Raw genomic sequence first — 18,654 nt, forward strand, 5'->3', positions numbered from 1 at the left:
AATGGCTGTAGCACTGAGAGATGAAATAAGAGGAGTCATGGTATGTGGAAGGTCAATCTTAGATTTGCAGATGATATAGAACTGATAGCACTGACTAAGTAATAGATACAGAGAATAACTGACAAAGTAGACTTGGATAGCAGAAAATCTGGAGTGAAGATCAACAGATAAGACTAAAACTATGCAACTGGAAGACAAGAGTAAGAGGTAAAAATTAATGCCAGCAAAAAAGAACTAGAACAAGTGGAAAAAATTGTGTGCCTTAGAATATTAGTATCAAAGAATCAGAACTGCGAAGAGGATATTCAAATAAGAATCAAACTAGCTGCTCCTGCATTGAGAAAATTCTGTAATATCTGGAAGACTAAAGACATTTTGATAAAGACAAAGATAAGTGTCTATGAGACAACTGTCATGCTGACACTGCCATATGGGTCAGAACGTTGAAATATGAGGTAAGCCAATGAATGTAAGATATTGATTGCACAAATGATCTAGCTGAGGAGAAAATACTGTGAGTTTCAAGACAGAACAAAATAAAAAAGTGATAAGGAAATGGCTAGGGCAAGAAATAACGCGGTTACAGAAGATTCAAGAAAGATTACTGAGATGGTTTGGACACATGTCAGGAATGGTCCTGGAAAGGATACCATGGCATGGCAATACATACCGAAGTACAAGGAACTAGAAATAGAGGAAGACCGAGGATGCACTGGATAGAAACGGTGAAGAATGACACAGAAAAAGGTTTAAAGATGAATGAAGCCATGAAGCTGGTACAAGACAGAAAGTGGTGGGAGGACTTCATTTAGCCCCATCAACTTTGCTGAGCTGATGGACAGAAATCAAAGAAGCATCCAGAATCCTAAGTACCTTACTATTTTGTCAGTCACCTCTAGTTCCATTTGTAATATGTCAACATTTAGTTAGCATGACCTGTAGGCCTTCATCTTAGATCTCCTGAAGAGAAATTAGACACAAGCTTCCCCTTCCATGTTTGATTGCTATGATTAAAGTTGATATGTATGTGTTTAAAATATAACAGGACAATAATCTTAAACACATCTTCTTAATGCTTCCAATGACTAGTCTAAGAAGCAAACAGTAGATGGACTTGATTATTTTTTCTTCTTTTGAAATGCATGACAGCCTTCTCTGCCACAACCAGCTGGCTCCCCAAGCAATCTACCTCCATGTGCCATTTGGTAACATCACAGTCACTACTGAATTATGGGAGGCGGTTGTTTGCATGTATGTATATAACATTCAGCTAGGTACAGTCCACAGTAGTAAATGCAATCACTCACCTGACTCAATATATACAGTCCAAGTCTAAGCTCTCTCGTAGCACTCTGTGGTGATTGTAATATCACAGCACAGCATGGTAGGAATGAATCAGTGAACTTTTTAATTATGTCTTTTAAATGCAAATTTGGTGCTTGTGAAAGTGAAGAACTACTTTAATTAAAGTCAGGCATAGTGGGAGCAGATGATGTTCTAGCTTCTTCATGCAATACAGTTCCTTCAACATACTTCAGTACTTGTCTGAAGCATCACTACTTATTCAAGTACAGGCCTTTTCCAAGCAGAGATTGTTAACCATGCCAGATAGTTTGTCACAATGTGGATTTCAACATTGTAAATTCTGTGACATAGACTATTGTCGTCTAGTACAGCAGTTCTCAAAATGTGGGTTGGGACCCCAAAGTGGGTTGCGACCCCATTTTAATGGGGTTGCCAGGACTGGCTTAGACTTACAGGAGCCCAGGGCCAAAGTCAAAGCACGAGCCCTAACCACCTGGGGCCGAAGCTGAAGTCTGACGGCTTCAACCCTGGGCAGCAGGGCTCAGACTACATGTCCCCTGACTCAGGCTGAAACCCCTGGGCTTCAGCTTTGGCCCCCCAGGACGGTGGGCTCAGGCTTTGGCTTTGTCCCCCCCCAACCTGGAGCAACAGGGCTCAGACCCGCTCAGGCTTCGGTCTCCCCTCCTGAGGTCATGTAGTAATTGTTGTTGTCAGAAGGGGGTCGGGGTGCAATGAAGTTTGAGAACCCCTGGTCCAGTAAATAGAGGATAATTCTCTAGTCAAGAGCTGGCTCCGTGTGGAACAAAAATCACTGGTCACATGGCTCAGGACAGACATTTTTCTGAATAATGCCTATTCTCCTATGGCCTTTTTTGAAAAAATAAAGAAAAGTGGACCCTTACTTACTGTTCTGTGCATTAGATTACTTGACACTATTCCTAGTGTAAATGGCAATTATGTTTTGATTTGCCTTTTATAGAGAAAATGTGTTAATTCAGGGATTTTTAATTTTTTCATTAAAATGACAGCATCTTCAATTATGGGGGGAGGGTTTCTATTAGTATTAGCAGTAAGAAAATATTGAAACTTTACTAATTCACTTCGTCATTTAAGACTGCACTGAAACTAGATTTGAAGCAACCTGAAATATTTCTTAGTGTTCCACTTGAACAAGGAGAAAATTATGCAGATATTGAAATAAATGAAAGCTGAGAAATAAAAGCATAGAACAAAAAACACAGGCAAACTAATTTGAGCAAGAGACGTTTTATCTGAAAATGAATGTTAGTAAATCATATGACTACATGCAAAAAAAGCTATGTTAAAAGAATGACAAGGCTGCAAAGTCAAGCACTGACAAATTAAGAAATGCCAGAATTAAGACTGACTGGGCAACTTTAATTTAGCTCCCTTTTTCCCTCCCACAGGACCTCTGACTACAGAAATTCCATCATGTGAAGCCATACTAACCACATGGTTTATCAATAGGGTTCAGACGTTTAGGTCCACAGCACAGACCTCTACCGCTTGGTAGACAAGGATGTAATACTCACATTTACCATGAGGTTCACAGCTATTTGCTAGACTACAGAAGAATGTTCAGAATAAGGAATCCTAGGTTCTATTTTCAGGTTCTGGAGGACAATGCAGTGTAGTAGTCACAGACTGTTGTGTCTTGTCCCATTCTGTTCCTGTAGGCTCTGCTCTTAAACCCTTGGCTCTTGTGCCTGCCAACCTGTCACTGTTATTCCTCCTGCCAGGTCCTGTCCCCTTTTCCCAGCCTGCCTCTGGTTCTTCTCTCTGCTCCTCACCCCTCTACATCAGTTAGGCTGTTTCTTCAGTTTCCTCCACGCTGTTTGAATGTCAGCAGGAAGAGCATGGAGAAGATAAAAGAAACAATATTCCTGCTCTAGAGGTTACCACAGTCATCCCTCGTTCCTGGGAGCATCAACTGCAAGAAACTCCTGCTCCTAAGACAGACCATGCTCACTATAAACAGAATCTTCACAGAGTTTAGCTGTCATACGCTAATAATCCCCAACTGAGCACATGCAAACAAGTGATTTTTTTTCTCAGGGGCTTATAACTCAGCTACTTCTGGGTGGATTTTCACAAGGACAGCAAAACGCATCTCTCCAGCACCAAGGAAGCCCCCTCACCAGTTTAAAGATTCCAAAGCCTGGAAGCATGAGAATTTCAAGAATTTTTTGACATAGGCAAAACATTTTTTTTTCCAAACCTAGTTTTCAGAAACAACTGAGCTATTTTTGCTGAAATTTAAAACAAACAAACAAAAAACATCCTGAGCCTGAAACTTTAGCCCAAACTTGTAAGGCAAAGTTATAGGCAACTGAACACAGGGCCGTCTAAGGAGAGTGCTAGGCAACTTTAACTATAGCTGTCACTGCCCGCTCTGCTTATGACATTGCTAAATAAAAATACTGTATGAAATAAAATGCACCTTATCACAAGTGACATTTCCAAGTTGCATTTGGAGTTGCAAAAAGAAAAAGCTATACATGTAAAATATTATTTCAATATACAAGTATATCTAATATTAGTACTATACACCCCCACCCAAAATTCCTTAAAAATAAAAAAAACAGCCTATTTCCTAATACACTTTATATCTGTTAAAAACATTTTTTCCATACGTCTCACCTTGCCATGGCTTCTCTCCACCTTTCGGAAACATTTATTCAAGGAAAGATTGTGTCGAACCGAGTTCTTCCACCCTGTGGGTGCTGTGGCAAAGTATGGGAAGCGTTCCAGAATCCAGCTGTAGATTTCTTTGACTGGCAAACTTTTATTAGGAGAATGTTCAATAGCCATGTAAATGAGAAGGCTAAAGGAATAAGGAGGTTTGGAAGTGGCTGATTTTTTTTCCAGATTCTGGTAGCAGGATGGTGAGAAAGATGGCACATTATCACCCTCAATGTCATATATAGGACTAACAATTGGAAGACCCTCACTTCCAAGACTGAAGTATGTTAGAAGATTAGTACTTTCATGAAGCCAGTTCAAATTTGTGAGCTCATCATCATCATCATAGCTGTCCACTAGCGTGGCCTTCGGCCTAGCAGCATCAACTGCTTCAGGCAAGCTTCCCATTCTGTAAATCTGTCTTAATCCTGCAGCCTTTTCTGCTCCAGGTGCTTCAGCTTTCTTATCTGGAGTCATCCCAGTTACTGGACCCATTTAATTTTACTTGTCTATAACAAAGAAAACAATTATAAATCAATATAAGTCTTAAAAATCTTATCCAACTGCAGCCACTAAGCCAACAAAGGAAATTCAGTACTGTATCTCCTCTATCCTGCTCAGTAGCTTTAATTAAGGCTACATTTTAGTCATGGGTATTTTTAGTAAAAATCATGGACAGGTCACAGGCAGTAAACAAAAGTTCACCGCCCGTGACATGTCCATGACTTGTACTATATACCTCAAACTAAAACTTGGGCCGAGGGGGCTGCAAGTGCTCTGGGGTGGTGGTCTGGGGGCGCCGCGAAGAGCGACGCACAGCCCGGGACCCCCACTGGTGCTGGGAGGGGGGGCAGCAACACTGGCAGGCTCCCTACCAGCTCCGTCGTGTCCCTACAGCTCCTAAGGAGAGAGAAGGCCAGGGTGGGCTCTGTGCACTGCCACCGCCACAATCTCCAGCTCCGTAGCTCCCATTGGCAGGGAACTGTAGCCAAGGGAAGCTGCAGGGAGGCACCTCTTGGCAGGGGCGGTGTGCAGAGCCCCTTGGCCTGTCCGCCTAGGAGCTGCAGGGACATGCCAACCGCTTCCGAGGAGTCTCTCCCCCTCGGTAAGCGTCACCCCGCACCCCAGTCCCCTGCTCCAGCTCTGAGCCCCCTTCCACACCCAACTGCCCCAGCAGCAGCCAGTAAAGCTGGCCCAGGAGCTGCCTGATCTGCCTGGGCAGCCCCGGAGCCAGTCGCACCGGTGGCTGCAGAAGTCATGGAGGTGACAGGAAGTCATGGAATCCATGACTTCCATGACAGACATGCAACCTTAACTATAATACATTTATAAATGTGTTGGGATATAGCTATTCAAAGCCTGGGACCATCTGAATCTTTGTGAAATTGTCTCAACCAGGTGTTAAACTCCCACCGGTTTCTGACTGGGTCCTCATTACTGAACTTATGCTAACTATTTGGAAGTTGCTATACCTTATTAGATACAACAGGAGTGGCTACATTGAGATCAACTTCTGTAAAGTGGCTCTGCACAACAAAATGAGAGAAGTGGTCTGAATAAGTGGTCTCTAATATGTTCAGTTCTCCCATTAACTGTTTAATTACATTTATTTTATATATATTTTATAATTAACCCTCCTTATAAATGTTTTGATTCCCCCCTTAGGACTTAAATTGCAAAAAGCCCTATCTATAAAGTGAAGTTGTGATCTTATGGCCCCTCTACACTACAGATGGGATCATGTCCAGTGAATCGGTGTTTTGATGCACCCATCAGACATGGTTTCAGTTAATACAATTTAGCACAACCATAATCCAGTGGCGTTTGCCTGTCCACATGACCAAGATGCACAAAGTGTTTGCAACAGTATATTTTAGGAAAATCTGGTCAGCTACCCCATATCGCCTCAGATGTTGGCACCAGGCGATATAGGATTGTAGATGATTTTCAAGATCATTCCGAACCACACGGCACACAGGGTTCTGGAAATTTTATACTAATCTAGATTCCACCAATAGTGCAGTGCCTATTTGGTTGTTCTCTGTTCCCTACAAAACACCACTGTATTCTACAACCTCAAATCTTTCTATCCTGTGGATATTTGGCATTGAGCATACCAATATTGTTTAAATGAGTTAACACAGGCTGACCTGGCAAATTCCATGATGCCAGAATTTTCAAGAATTCCATTCACCCCTTGTATCAGGGAATTCAATGCAATAGCAAAGTGGGGACAGTGTGATGGAATGACCAGATTTCAGAGTAGCAGCCGTGTTAGTCTGTATTCGCAAAAAGAAAAGGAGTACTTGTGGCACCTTAGAGACTAACCAATTTATTTGAGCATAAGCTTTCGTGAGCTACAGCTCACTTCATCGGATGCATGCAGTGGAAAATACAGTGAGGAGATTTATATACACACAGAACATGAAAAAAATGGGTGTTTATCATGCACACTGTAAGGTGAGCGATCACTTAAGATGAGCTATTACCAGCAGAAGACTTCATGAAAAAACTAGTACAGATACAGACAGACATCATCTTCCTTTCCAAATGCAAACAGATGGACATCATACCAAAAGGACTGAAGGTAAAAAATCCATTACAATCTACATACCACACAGACTATGCTGACAGCTTGTGTCACATGCTCTCAAAGAAACTGCGGAACCACCTGATCAACATCCTCTACAGCAAACAGGGAAAGATTAAGAATGAGCTCTCAAAACTGGATACTCTCATAAAAAAACAACCTTCCACACAAACTTTCTCATGGCTGGACTTTACTAAAACTAGACAAGCCATTTATAACACACACTTTGCTTCTCTACAAAAGAAAAAGGACACTAAACTATCCAAACTACTGCATGCCACAAGAAGCCGCAGCATTGGTTCCCTTAACTCACCCAGCAATATTGTTAATCTATCCAACTATACTCTTAGCCCAGCAGAAGAATCTGTCCTATCTCGGGGCCTCTCCTTCTGCCCCTCCAGCCCCACGAACATGATACAGTTCTGTATAGAATCCTATTTTCGACGTCTCCGACTCAAGGAATATTTCCAACACACCTCTGAACAACACACTAATCCACAGAGACCTTCCTACCAACACTACAAAAAGAAGGATTCTAGGTGGACTCCTCCTGAAGGTCGAGACAGCAGACTGGACTTCTACATAGAGTGCTTCTGCCGACGTGCACGGGCTGAAATTGTGAAAAAGCAGCATCACTTGCCCCATAACCTCAGCCGTGCAATGCCATCCACAGCCTCAGAAACAACTCTGATATCATAATCAACAAGGCTGAAAAAGGAGGTGCTGTTGTCATCATGAATAGGTCAGAATATGAACAGGAGGCTGCTCGGCAGCTCTCCCACACCACTTTCTACAAGCCATTACCCTCTGATCCCACTGAGGGTTTCCAAAAGAAACTACAGCATTTGCTCAAGAAACTCCCTGAGAAAGCACAAGAACAAATCCGCAGACACACCCCTGGAACCCCGACCTGGGACATTCTATCTGCTACCCAAGATCCATAAACCTGGAAATCCTGGGCGCCCCATCATCTCAGGCATTGGCACCCTGACAGCAGGATTGTCTGGCTATGTAGACTCCCTCCTCAGGCCCTACACTACCAGCACTCCCAGCCTATCTTCGAGACACCACTGACTTCCTGAGGAAACTACAATCCATCGGTGATCTTCCTGAAAACACCATCCTGGCCACTATGGATGTAGAAGCCCTCTACACCAACTTTCCACACAAAGATGGACTACAAGCCGTCAAGAACACTATCCCCGATAATGTCACGGCAAACCTGGTGGCTAAACTTTGTGACTTTGTCCTCACCCATAACTATTTCACATTTGGGGACAATGTATACCTTCAAATCAGCGGCATTGCTATGGGTACCCGCATGGCCCCACAGTATGCCAACATTTTTATGGCTGACTTAGAACAACGCTTCCTCAGTTCTCGTCCCCTAATGCCCCTACTCTACTTGCGCTATATTGAGGACAACTTCATTATCTGGACCCATGGAAAAGAAGCCCTTGAGGAATTCCACCATGATTTCAACAATTTCCATCCCACCATCAACCTCAGCGTGGACCAGTCCACACAAGAGATCCACTTCCTGGACACTACGGTGCTAATAAGCGATGGTCACATAAACACCACTCTATACCGGAAACCTACTGACCGCTATTCCTACCTACGTGCCTCCAGCTTTCACCCAGACCACACCACACGATCCATTGTCTACAGCCAAGCTCTGCGATACAACCGCATTTGCTCCAACCCCTCAGACAGAGACAAACACCTACAAGAGCTCTATCAAGCATTCTTACAACTACAATACCGACCTGCGGAAGTGAAGAAACAGATTGACAGAGCCAGAAGAGTACCCAGAAGTCACCTACTACAGGACAGGCCCAACAAAGAAAATAACAGAACGCCACTGGCCGTCACCTTCAGCCCCCAACTAAAACCTCTCCAGCGCATCATCAAGGATCTACAACCTATCCTGAAGGACGACCCATCGCTCTCACAAATCTTGGTAGACAAGCTAGTCCTTGCCTACAGACAGCCCCCCAACCTGAAGTAAATACTCACCAGCAACCACACACCACACAACAGAACCACTAACCCAGGAACCTATCCTTGCAACAAAGCCCGTTGACAACTGTGTCCACATATCTATTCAGGGGACACCACCATAGGGCCTAATCACATCAGCCATGCTATCAGAGGCTCGTTCACCTGCACATCCACCAATGTGATATATGCCATCATGTGCCAGCAATGCCCCCTGACTTGTACATTGGTCAAACCAGACAGTTTCTACGTAAAAGAATAAATGGACACAAATCAGACGTCAAGAATTATAACATTCATAAACCAGTCGGAGAACACTTCAATCTCTCTGGTCACTCAATTTCTGACCTAAAAGTGGCTATCCTTCAACAAAAAGACTTCAGAAACAGAATCCAACGAGAGACTGCTAAATTGGAATTAATTTGCAAATTGGATACAATTAACTTAGGCTTGAATAGAGACTGGGAGTGGTTGAGTCAATTCAAAAAGTAAAACTATTTCCCCTTGTTTATTCCCCCCCTCTACCCCCCCTCCGTTCCTCAGACGTTCTTGTTAACTGCTGGAAACGGCCCACCTTGATTATCACTACAAAGGGTTTTCTCCCCACCACCACCACTCTCCTGCTGGTAATAGCTCATCTTAAGTGATCACTCTCCTTACAGTGTGCATGATAAACACCCATTTTTTCATGTTGTGTGTGTATATAAATCTCCTCACTGTATTTTCCACTGAATGCATCCGATGAATTGAGCTGTAGCTCATGAAAGCTTATGCTCAAATAAATTGGTTAGTCTCTGGAATGACCAGAGTGCTTCCTGTAACACATCATTCAATGCACCTGGGATGTACTCCCCCAAAGACAACCTAGGAACTAACAGGGCTGGCCAGCTCTGTTACAGATCTACTCCCATCTCCAAAGTCATATTAGAATGTGGTTCCACCTCAACAATCCTGCTACATCCCTGCTCGACAGTGGGGTTGTAACACTCCACACCTGCAATTAGGAACTGTGTGTCTGGAAATGAACCATGCATCAAGATAACCAAGAGAAAACCTGGTTACAAACTTGGTAAAATTTTATAGTGCATATAAATCCTTAGTCTAGTTCTTAGTGGGCAAGTGTATAGACGTCACCAAAATCAACAGACAAATAGTACTCTTAGGGCTGATACAGACTTAAAAGTTACATTGGCATAGCTATGTCTCTCAAGGATGTGAAAAATCCACACTCTGGGATGGGTGGGCAAACTTTTTGGCCTGAGGGCAACATCTGGGTATGGAAATTGTACTGTGGGCCATGAATGCTCATGAAATTGGGGGTTGGGGTGCAGGAGGGGGTGAGGGCTCTGGTTGAAGGGGCAGGCTCTGAGGTGGGGCCAGGGATGAGGAGTTTGGGGTGCTGGAGGGGGCTGTGGTCAGATCAGAGGGGTTCGGAATATGGGAGGGGGATCTGGGCTGGGGCAGAAGAGTTGGGGTGTTGGGGGAGTGGATGAGAGCTCCAGCTGGGGGTGCGGGCTCTGGGGTGGGGCTGGGGATGAGGAGTTTGGGGTGCAGGCGGGGGCTCCAGGCTGGGACTGAGGGGTTCAGCGGGCAGGAGGGGGATCAGGACTGGGGCAGGGGCACGGGAGGAGGTCAGGGATGCAGGTTCCGGGCGGCACTTACCTCAAACAGCTCCCGGAAGCAGCAGCATGTCCCCTCACTAGCTCCTATGCAGAGGTGCGGAGTCGGCCAGGCAGCTCTGTGCACTGCCCCGTCCACAGGTGCTGCCCCTGCAGCTCCCATTGGGCGCAGTTCCCGGCCAATGAGAGCTGCAGAGCCGGCGCTTGGGGCGGTGGCAGAGTGTGGAGCCCCCTGCTGCCCCTATATGTAGGAACCAGAGGGGGGACATGCCGCTGCTTCTGGGAGCCGTACATCCAGCCCATCAAGCCTTTTAATCCGGCCAGCAAGCCCCCGACCCCACTCCCCACCCTTGCTCTGAGAGATGTAGTTAAGCTGACCTAACCCCTGGTGTAGACAGCGCTAGGTCAATGGAAGAATTCTTCTGTCGATCAAGCTACCACCTTCTGGGGAGGTGGATTACCTACAGCGATGGAAGAACCCCACCCATCTCTGTAGTAAGTGTTGACACTGAAGTGCTACAGCTATGCTACTGTCGCATTTTAAGTGTAGCGTGGCAAGACACCTCCTTCGTCTCGTCAGACTTAACACTTCTCCCTCTGGCAATAGTGGGCCTGGGGTAATCAACCCCACCCCAGGCAAGGTTTTGCCTTCCCCCTTCTGAGCTCCCTTGGTCATATTCTCAGGGTAGGCCTCAGGGTAGGCCTAAAGGTGATCCTTCACCAACCAAAAAGGAAAAAAAGTCTCATAAACCAAAAAAACCCAGGGGGGTACCTTACCCTGCCTCCCCACTGGTGCAGGGTGTCATCCTGTTGGTTGTCCTGGGGTGTAAGTCCTTCCCCCAACAGGCACTCAGGCTTCACTCTTTCCCCTATGGAAAGGAGCATAGCCTCTGACCCTAAGGCCTGGTCTACACTACGAGTTTATGTCAGATTTAGCAGCGTTAAATCGAATTAACCCTGCACCTGTCCACACAACGAAGCCATTTTTTTCAACATAAAGGGCTCTTAAAACCAATTTCTGTACTCCTCCCCAAAGAGGGGATTAGCGCTGAAATCGACATTGCCATTTCCAATTAGGGTTAGTGTGGACGCAATTCGAAGGTACTGGCCTCCGGGAGCTATCCCACAGTTCACCATTGTGACTGCTCTGGACAGCACTCTCAACTCGGATGCACTGGCCAGGTGTACAGGAAAAGCCCCGGGAACTTTTGAATCTCATTTCCTGTTTGGCCAAGCGAGCTCATCAGCACAGGTGACCATGCAATCCCAGAACTGAAAAAGAGCTCCAGCATAGACCGAACGGGAGGTACTGGATCTGGTCGCTGTATGGGGCGAGGAATCCGTGCTGTCAGAACTACATTCCAAAATACGAAATGCCAAAACATTTCAAAAAATCTCCGAGGCCATGCGGGACAGAGGCTACAGCAGGGATGCAACACAGTGCAGCGTGAAACTTAAGGAGCTCAGACAAGCGTACCAGAAAACCAAAGAATCAAACGGACGCTCCGAGACAGAGCCCTAGACATGCCACTTCTACGCTGAGCTGCATGCAATTCTAGGGGGGGCTGCCACCACTACCCCACCCCTGTCCATGGACTCCGATGATGGGGTACTCTCCGCCATGCCTGAGGATTTTGTGGACGGGGAAGATGAGGAGGCGGAAGACGAGCTTGAGGAGAGCACACAGCACACTGTTCTCCCTGACAGCCAAGATCTTTTTTTCACCCTGACTGAAATACCCTCCCAACCCAACTAAGCCGGAGAAGGGAGCTCTGGTGAGTGTACCTTTGTAAATATAATACATGTAATAAAAGCAAGCGTTTTTTAATGATTAAGTAGCCCTGAGGACTTGGGATGCATTCATGGCCAGTACAGCTACAGGAAAAGTCTGTTAACATGTCTGGGGATGGAGCGGAAATCCTCCAGGGACATCTCAATGAAGCTCTCCTGGAGGTACTCTAAAAGCCTTTGCAGAAGGTTTCTGGGGAGAGCAGCCTTATTCCGTCCTCCATGGTAGGACACTTTACCATGCCATGCTAGTAGCAAGTACTTGGGTATCACTGCATGACAAAGCCTGGCAGCGTATGGTCCCGGTGTTTGCTAGCATTCAAGCAACATCTGTTCTTTATGTCTCTGTGTTATCCTCAGGAGAGTGATATCGTTCATGGTAACCTGGTTGAAATAGGGGAATTTAATTAAGGGGACATTTAGAGGTGGCCGTTCCTACTGGGCTGTTTGCCTGTGGGCTGAAAAGAAATCCTCCCCGCGGTTAGCCAAGCAGTGGGCGGGAGAAGGGGTGGCATTGACGCTGAACTGTTTGCGTTTGGCTAGCAGGGATCTTCCCTGATACCAGCCACGCAGTCGGGTGAGGGGTAAAGCAATCATCCCAGAGAATTGGATGGGGGGGGGTGTTAGTTTGGTTTCTGCTGCTGCACGTTAACAGGAAAACCGCAGCACTAAATGACCAACTCAACGTGATTTGCTTGGTATGGGAGAGGAGGGCACTGATGTTATGAAGGTTGCAGAAGCCAAAAGACTACGGCTAACCATGGCCGCCTGCAAGCCGAATTCTGCTGCCCAGCACTGCGTGTGTGATCTCTAACACCAATGCCGCAGGCACTCAATATAAGATGCAAAATGCGACCTTGTACCAAAATCACATGTCCTATGTAATGTGAATAGTGTTGTTCACCATGAAAGAATATAGCCATTGTTCTGTAAAATGTATCTTTTTAAATACTTCACTCCCTTTTTTTTCCTCCAGCAGCTGCAAACGTTTCAAGTCTCCCTCCTCCGTCCCAAAGGCTATCTCAGATAAGGAGGCAAAAAAAATGCACGCACGATGAAATGTTCTCTGAGCTCATGCAGTCATCCGGCACTGACAGAGCTCAGCAGAATGTGTGGAGGGACACAATAGCAGAGTACAGGGAAGTGGCCGATGAACGTGAGGAGAGGTGGTGGCAGGAAGATCAGAGGAGGCATGATGCAACGCTGGGGCTACTGCAGGATCAAACGGACATGCTCCGGCGTCTGTTGGAGGTTCATGAATGGCAGCAGGATCACGGACTGCCGCTGCAGCCCCTGTTTAACCGCCCTCCCTCCTCCCCAAGTTCCATAGCCGCCTCACCCAGACACCCAAGAATGCGGGGTGGGGGGCGGGAATTAAGGCTCCGGGCTCTCCACCCCAGTGGACAGAAGGCTGTCATTCAACAAGTTTTGAAGTGGCCTTTTCCTTCCCTCCTACCCTCCTCCTACACCCCACCCAGGCTACCTTGTGAGTTATCTCCCTATTTTTATAATCAATTAATAAAGAATACATGGTTTTTAAACAACAGTGACTTTATTTCCTTTGCAAGCAAGCTGTGATTGAAGGGCGAGGGCGGGTGGCTTACAGCGAATTTAGAGGCAACCAAAGGGGCGGGTTTTCCTCAAGGAGAAACAAATAGAAGTGTCACACAGTACACTGCCAAGGCATGAAACTGGTTTTCAAAGCTTCTCTGATGCATCGCACTTCCTGCTGTGCTCTTCTAACCGCCCTGGTGTCTGGCTGCGCGTATTCAGAGCCAGGCGATTTGCCTCAACCTCCCACCCCGCCATAAACGTCTCCCCCTTACTCTCACAGAGATTGTGGAGCACACAGCAAGCAGCAATAACAATGGGAATATTGATTTCGCTGAGGTCTAAACAACTCAGTAAACTGCGCCAGCGACCCTTTAAATGTCCAAATGCACACTCTACCACCATTCTGCACTTGCTCAGCCTATAGTTGAACAGCTCCTTACTATTGTCCAGGGTGCCTGTGCACGACTTCAAGAGCCAGGGCATTAAGGGGTAGGATGGGTCCCCAGGGATAACTATCGGCATTTCAACATCCACAACAGTTATTTTCTGGTCTGGGAAGTAAATCCCTTTCTGCAGCCGTTTAAACAGACCAGAGTTCCTGAAGACGCGAGCATCATGAACCTTTCCAGGCCACCCCACATTGATGTTGGTGAAACGTCCCTTCCGATCCACCACTGATTGATAAGTACCCCTCGCCGTTTATGTACTGGCTGCCCTGGTGGTCTGGTCCCAAGATAGGGATATGGGTTCCGTCTATAGCCCCACACAGTTAGGGAATCCCATTGCAGCAAAGCCATCTACTATGACCTGCACATTTCCCAGAGTCACCTTTGATAGCAGCAGTTCAATGATTGAGTTGGCTACTTGGATCACAGCAACCCCCAAAGTAAATTTGCCCACTCCAAATTGATTACCGACTGACCGGTAGCTGTCTGGCATTGCAAGCTTCCACAGGGTTGTTGCCACTCGTTTGTGAACTGTGAGGGCTGCTCTCATCTTGGTATTCTTGCGCTTCAGGGCAGGGGAAAGCAAGTCACAAAGTTCCATGAAAGTGCCCTTACGCATGCAAAAGTTTCGGAGCCACTGGGAATCATCCCAAACTTGCAACACTATGCGGTCCCACCACTCTGTGCTTGTTTCCCTGGCCCAGAATCGGTGTTCCACGGTATGAGCCTGCCCCAGTAACACCATGATCTCCAAATTGCCAGGGACCGCGGTTTTAGAGAAATCTATGTTCATGTCCTCATCACCATGCTGCCGTCACCTCCTCGCCTGGTTTTTCAGGTGCTGGTTCTGCATAAACTGCACGATGATGCGCGAGGTGTTTACAATGGTCATAACTGCTGCGGTGAGCTGAACTGGCTCCATGCTTGCCGTGCTATGGCATCTGCTCGGGCAATCCAGGGAAAAGGGCGCGAAATGATTTTCTGCTGTTGCTTTCACAGAGGGAGGGAGGGCTGACTGACGACATTTACCCATAACCACCTGCGACAAATTTTTGGCCCCATCAGGCATTGGGAGCTCAACCCAGAATTCCAATGGGCAGCAGGGACTACAGGAACTGTGGGAACTGCACCGCACAGAATGTCGACACTTGCCACGGTACTGTCACGGTACACTGCCAAATTAATGTGCTTAGTGTGGACGCATGCACTCGACTTTATACAGTCTGTTCCCAAAAATCGACTTCTGTAAAATCGGAGTACTTTCGTAGTGTAGACATGGTCTAGAACAGTTTCTTTCCCTGCTGCACTAGCTTGGCAGCCGTTTTTCTGTCTCTCTTCTCCCTTTCTCTCACCAGAGGAGGAGGGTTTTTAAATGCTTCAGGCAGCCCTTAATTGGATTCAGTTGTCCCTAACTGAGCTGTGGTAACCGCTTCTCAGTTAGTAGGGAAGAGGGCCTTTAACATTCTGGGACTAATATATCTGCCTTTTAGCACCCTCTTGAACCCATACAACCTGACTTTCACAGTAGACAACATAGCTTTACTGAAAATCTCAAAGATGCCATGGATTTAATCATTATGGAGACTAAAACTCACTCCAAGCACAGCCATTTCTTACAGTTTCTGCAATGAGACAAATTCAGCATGATTCATATTGCATCAACAACTGATGATGTATCAAAATGTCATCATACCGTGAACCCACGCTGCCACATGACGTTTTCCAGATCCTGTAAGAAAGATTATTGTACCCATCATTGTTTCACAAGCAGATGCAGGATCATAAAAGATAGAAGTGATCCTCGGAAACTGAAATAAATGAACGTTAGACCTTAAAGATCTACTGCATAAAAGTACAAGTCACATGCAAGAATAGGGCTATCGATTAGTCACAGTTAACTCACGTGATTAACTCAAAAAAATTAACTGTGATTAATCACAGTTTTAATTGCACTGTTAAACAATAGAATACCAATTAAAATTTATTTTAAATATTTTTTATTTCTCTACATTTTCAAATATATTCATTTCAATTACAACACAGAATACAAAGTGTACAGTGCTCACTTTATATTATTTTTATTACAAATATTTGCACTGTTAAAATGAACAAAATAAATAGTAATTTTTAATTAATCTGTTGTGAAAATGCAATTTACAAATGTAGACTTTTTTTGCTACATAACTGCACTCAAAAATAAAACAATGTAAAACTTTAGCACCTACAAGTCCACTCAGTCCTACTTCTTGTTCAGCCAATTGCTAAGACAAACATTTACGGGAGATAATGCTGCTCGCTTCTTATTTACGTCACCTGAAAGTGAGAATAGACATTCGCATGGCACTTTTGTAGCTAGCATTGCAAGGTAGTTACGTGCCAGATATGCTTAATAGTCATATGCCCCTTCATGCTTCGGCCACCATTCCAGAGGACATGCTTCTGTGATGATGACGCTCGTTAAAAAAATAATGCATTAATTAAATTTGTGACTGAACTCCTTGGGGGGAAAACTATATGTCTCCCGCTCTGTATTACCCACATTCTTCCATATATTTCACGTTATAGCAGTCTCGAAGATGTCCCAGCACATGTTTGTTTGAAGAACATTTTCACTGCAGATTTGACAAAATGCAAAGAAGGTACCAATGTGAGATTTCTAAAGACAGAGACAGCACTCGACCCAAGGTTTAAGAATCTGAAGTGCCTTCCAAAATCTGAGAGGGATGAGGTGTGGAGCATGCTTTCAGAAGTCTTAGAAGAGCAATACTCCGATGTGGAAACTACAGAACCCAAACCATGAAAAGAGAAAATCAACCTTCTCCTGGTGGCATCTGACTCAGATGATGAAAATGAATATGTATCAATCTGCACTGCTTTGAATCGTTATCAAGCAGCACCCATCATCAGCATTGGTGCCTGTCCTCTGGAATGATAGCTGAAGCATGAAGGGACGTATAAATCTTTAGCGCATCTGGCACATAAATATCTTGCAATGCTGGTGTGACGGGTTGGACCCCACCCCCTTCTGGGATGCCACCTGATATACTGGGATTTCACTGAGCCTCTCCTGCTCGAGCAGCCTAGGTTCCCACTCCCTGCTTTGCTGAATTAAGGTCTCTGGCCTCTTGCAGCACACACATATAGGTAGAGCCACACGCCGTTGCAGACACAGACTGAAATCAGCTCTGTGTGAGAGGACTCCCCCAGCACTCACGTGCACACCCCTTTTGGGAGATAACCCCAAAATAATACTGTCTTGCACTGTATAGAAAATCTGCACAGCGCAAGCTCATAGAAATCCACCCTCTTCCTCAATGTGAAGAGAGATGTGCACGACTTCTTGCCCCCCCCCGAGTTAGAAATAACATAAACTGAGTTTAATAATAAACAAAATAAGTGTATTAACTACAAAGGGTAGATTTTAAGTGGTTAAAGGGATAGCAAACAGAACAAAGCAGATTACCTTAGTAAATAAACAAAAGCCACAAACTGATCTTAACACACTAGATAGGTAGGATACAAATTAGCAAATTCTCACTCTGAGTGACAAACAGGCTGGCAGATTCTTAAGGCATAAATTGCCTTGGCTTTCCCAGGTTTTCTTACACAGGCTAAAAATCCTTCCAGCCTGGGACCATCACTTCCAACAGTTCCGTCTTTGTTCCTCAGGTGTTTTCAAGTATGTTGTTGTAGGAAGAGTGAGGTCCTTCATGTTGTCATTGTCCCTCTTTTATATCTTCCCCCCACTTGCTGAAAAGTTTCTTTGCTGTGACCTTGGTCAAACAGTTCCTACTGTGTAGAGCTATCTCTGAGAGGTTTCTATTGCACACAATTCCTGGGGTAATCCTTAAGCTTGTGTGCATTTTTTCAATAAGCCTCATCCGACATAGCACATTTGAAATCATAGAATATCAGGGTTGAAAGGGACCTCAGGAGGTCATCTAGTTCAACCCCCTGCTCAAAGCTAGAACCAACCCCTAAATGGCCCCCTCAAGGATTGAACTCACAACCCTGGATTTAGCAGGCCAATGCTCAAACCACTGAGCTATCCCTCGTCCCCGCAGAGACATGGTCAGTATTCCCAGCTTCAGATACAAAAATGATGCATGCATACAATTTGGATAAACACATTCAGTAAATCATAACCTTTCCAATGATACCTTACATGATTCATCTTGCATAAAGTACATCTTAGTTATGTTATATCCATATCATAAGCGTATTTCCATAAAGAATATGGAGCGTAATGTCACAGCTGGCTACAACAGTGCCCTGCGAACACCTGTTCTCACTTTCAGGTGACATTGTAAACAAGAAACCAGCAGCATTATCTCCTGCAAATGTAGACAAACTTGTTTGTCTGAGCAATTGGCTGAACAAGAAGTAGGACTGAGTGAATTTGCAGGCTCTAAAATTTTACATTGATTTATTTTTGAATGCAGTTTTTTGTACATAATTCTACATTTGTTAAGTTCAACTTTCATGATAAAGAGATTGCACTACAGTTCTTGTATTAGCTGAATTAAAATACTATTTCTTTTGTTTCTTTTTTACAATGCAAATATTATTCAGTGTTGTAACTGAAATCAACATATTTGAAAATGTAGAAAACATCCAAAAATATTTAAATAAATGGTACCTTATTATT

The 18,654-nt window shown here is 45.0% G+C and overlaps 1 protein-coding gene across 6 annotated transcripts in view; it reads right to left on the minus strand.

The window, feature by feature from the left end:
- The window catches only part of FOXN2 (forkhead box N2), a 125,424-nt gene that overhangs the window by 62,971 nt on the left and 43,799 nt on the right, over positions 1–18,654 (minus strand). For all 6 annotated transcript variants that reach the window (XR_013345744.1, XM_077813908.1, XM_077813909.1 and 3 more), the window contains exon 2: positions 3,967–4,517. Coding sequence is in view for 5 of the 6 variants with exons in the window: in XM_077813908.1 (XP_077670034.1) it covers positions 3,967–4,503 (537 nt within the window). In the remaining variant the exon portion in view is untranslated. The remainder of the gene's footprint in view (positions 1–3,966; positions 4,518–18,654) is intronic.

Source organism: Eretmochelys imbricata, chromosome 3 (genome assembly GCF_965152235.1).
Source record: "Eretmochelys imbricata isolate rEreImb1 chromosome 3, rEreImb1.hap1, whole genome shotgun sequence".
Taxonomy (NCBI): Eukaryota; Metazoa; Chordata; order Testudines; family Cheloniidae; genus Eretmochelys; species Eretmochelys imbricata.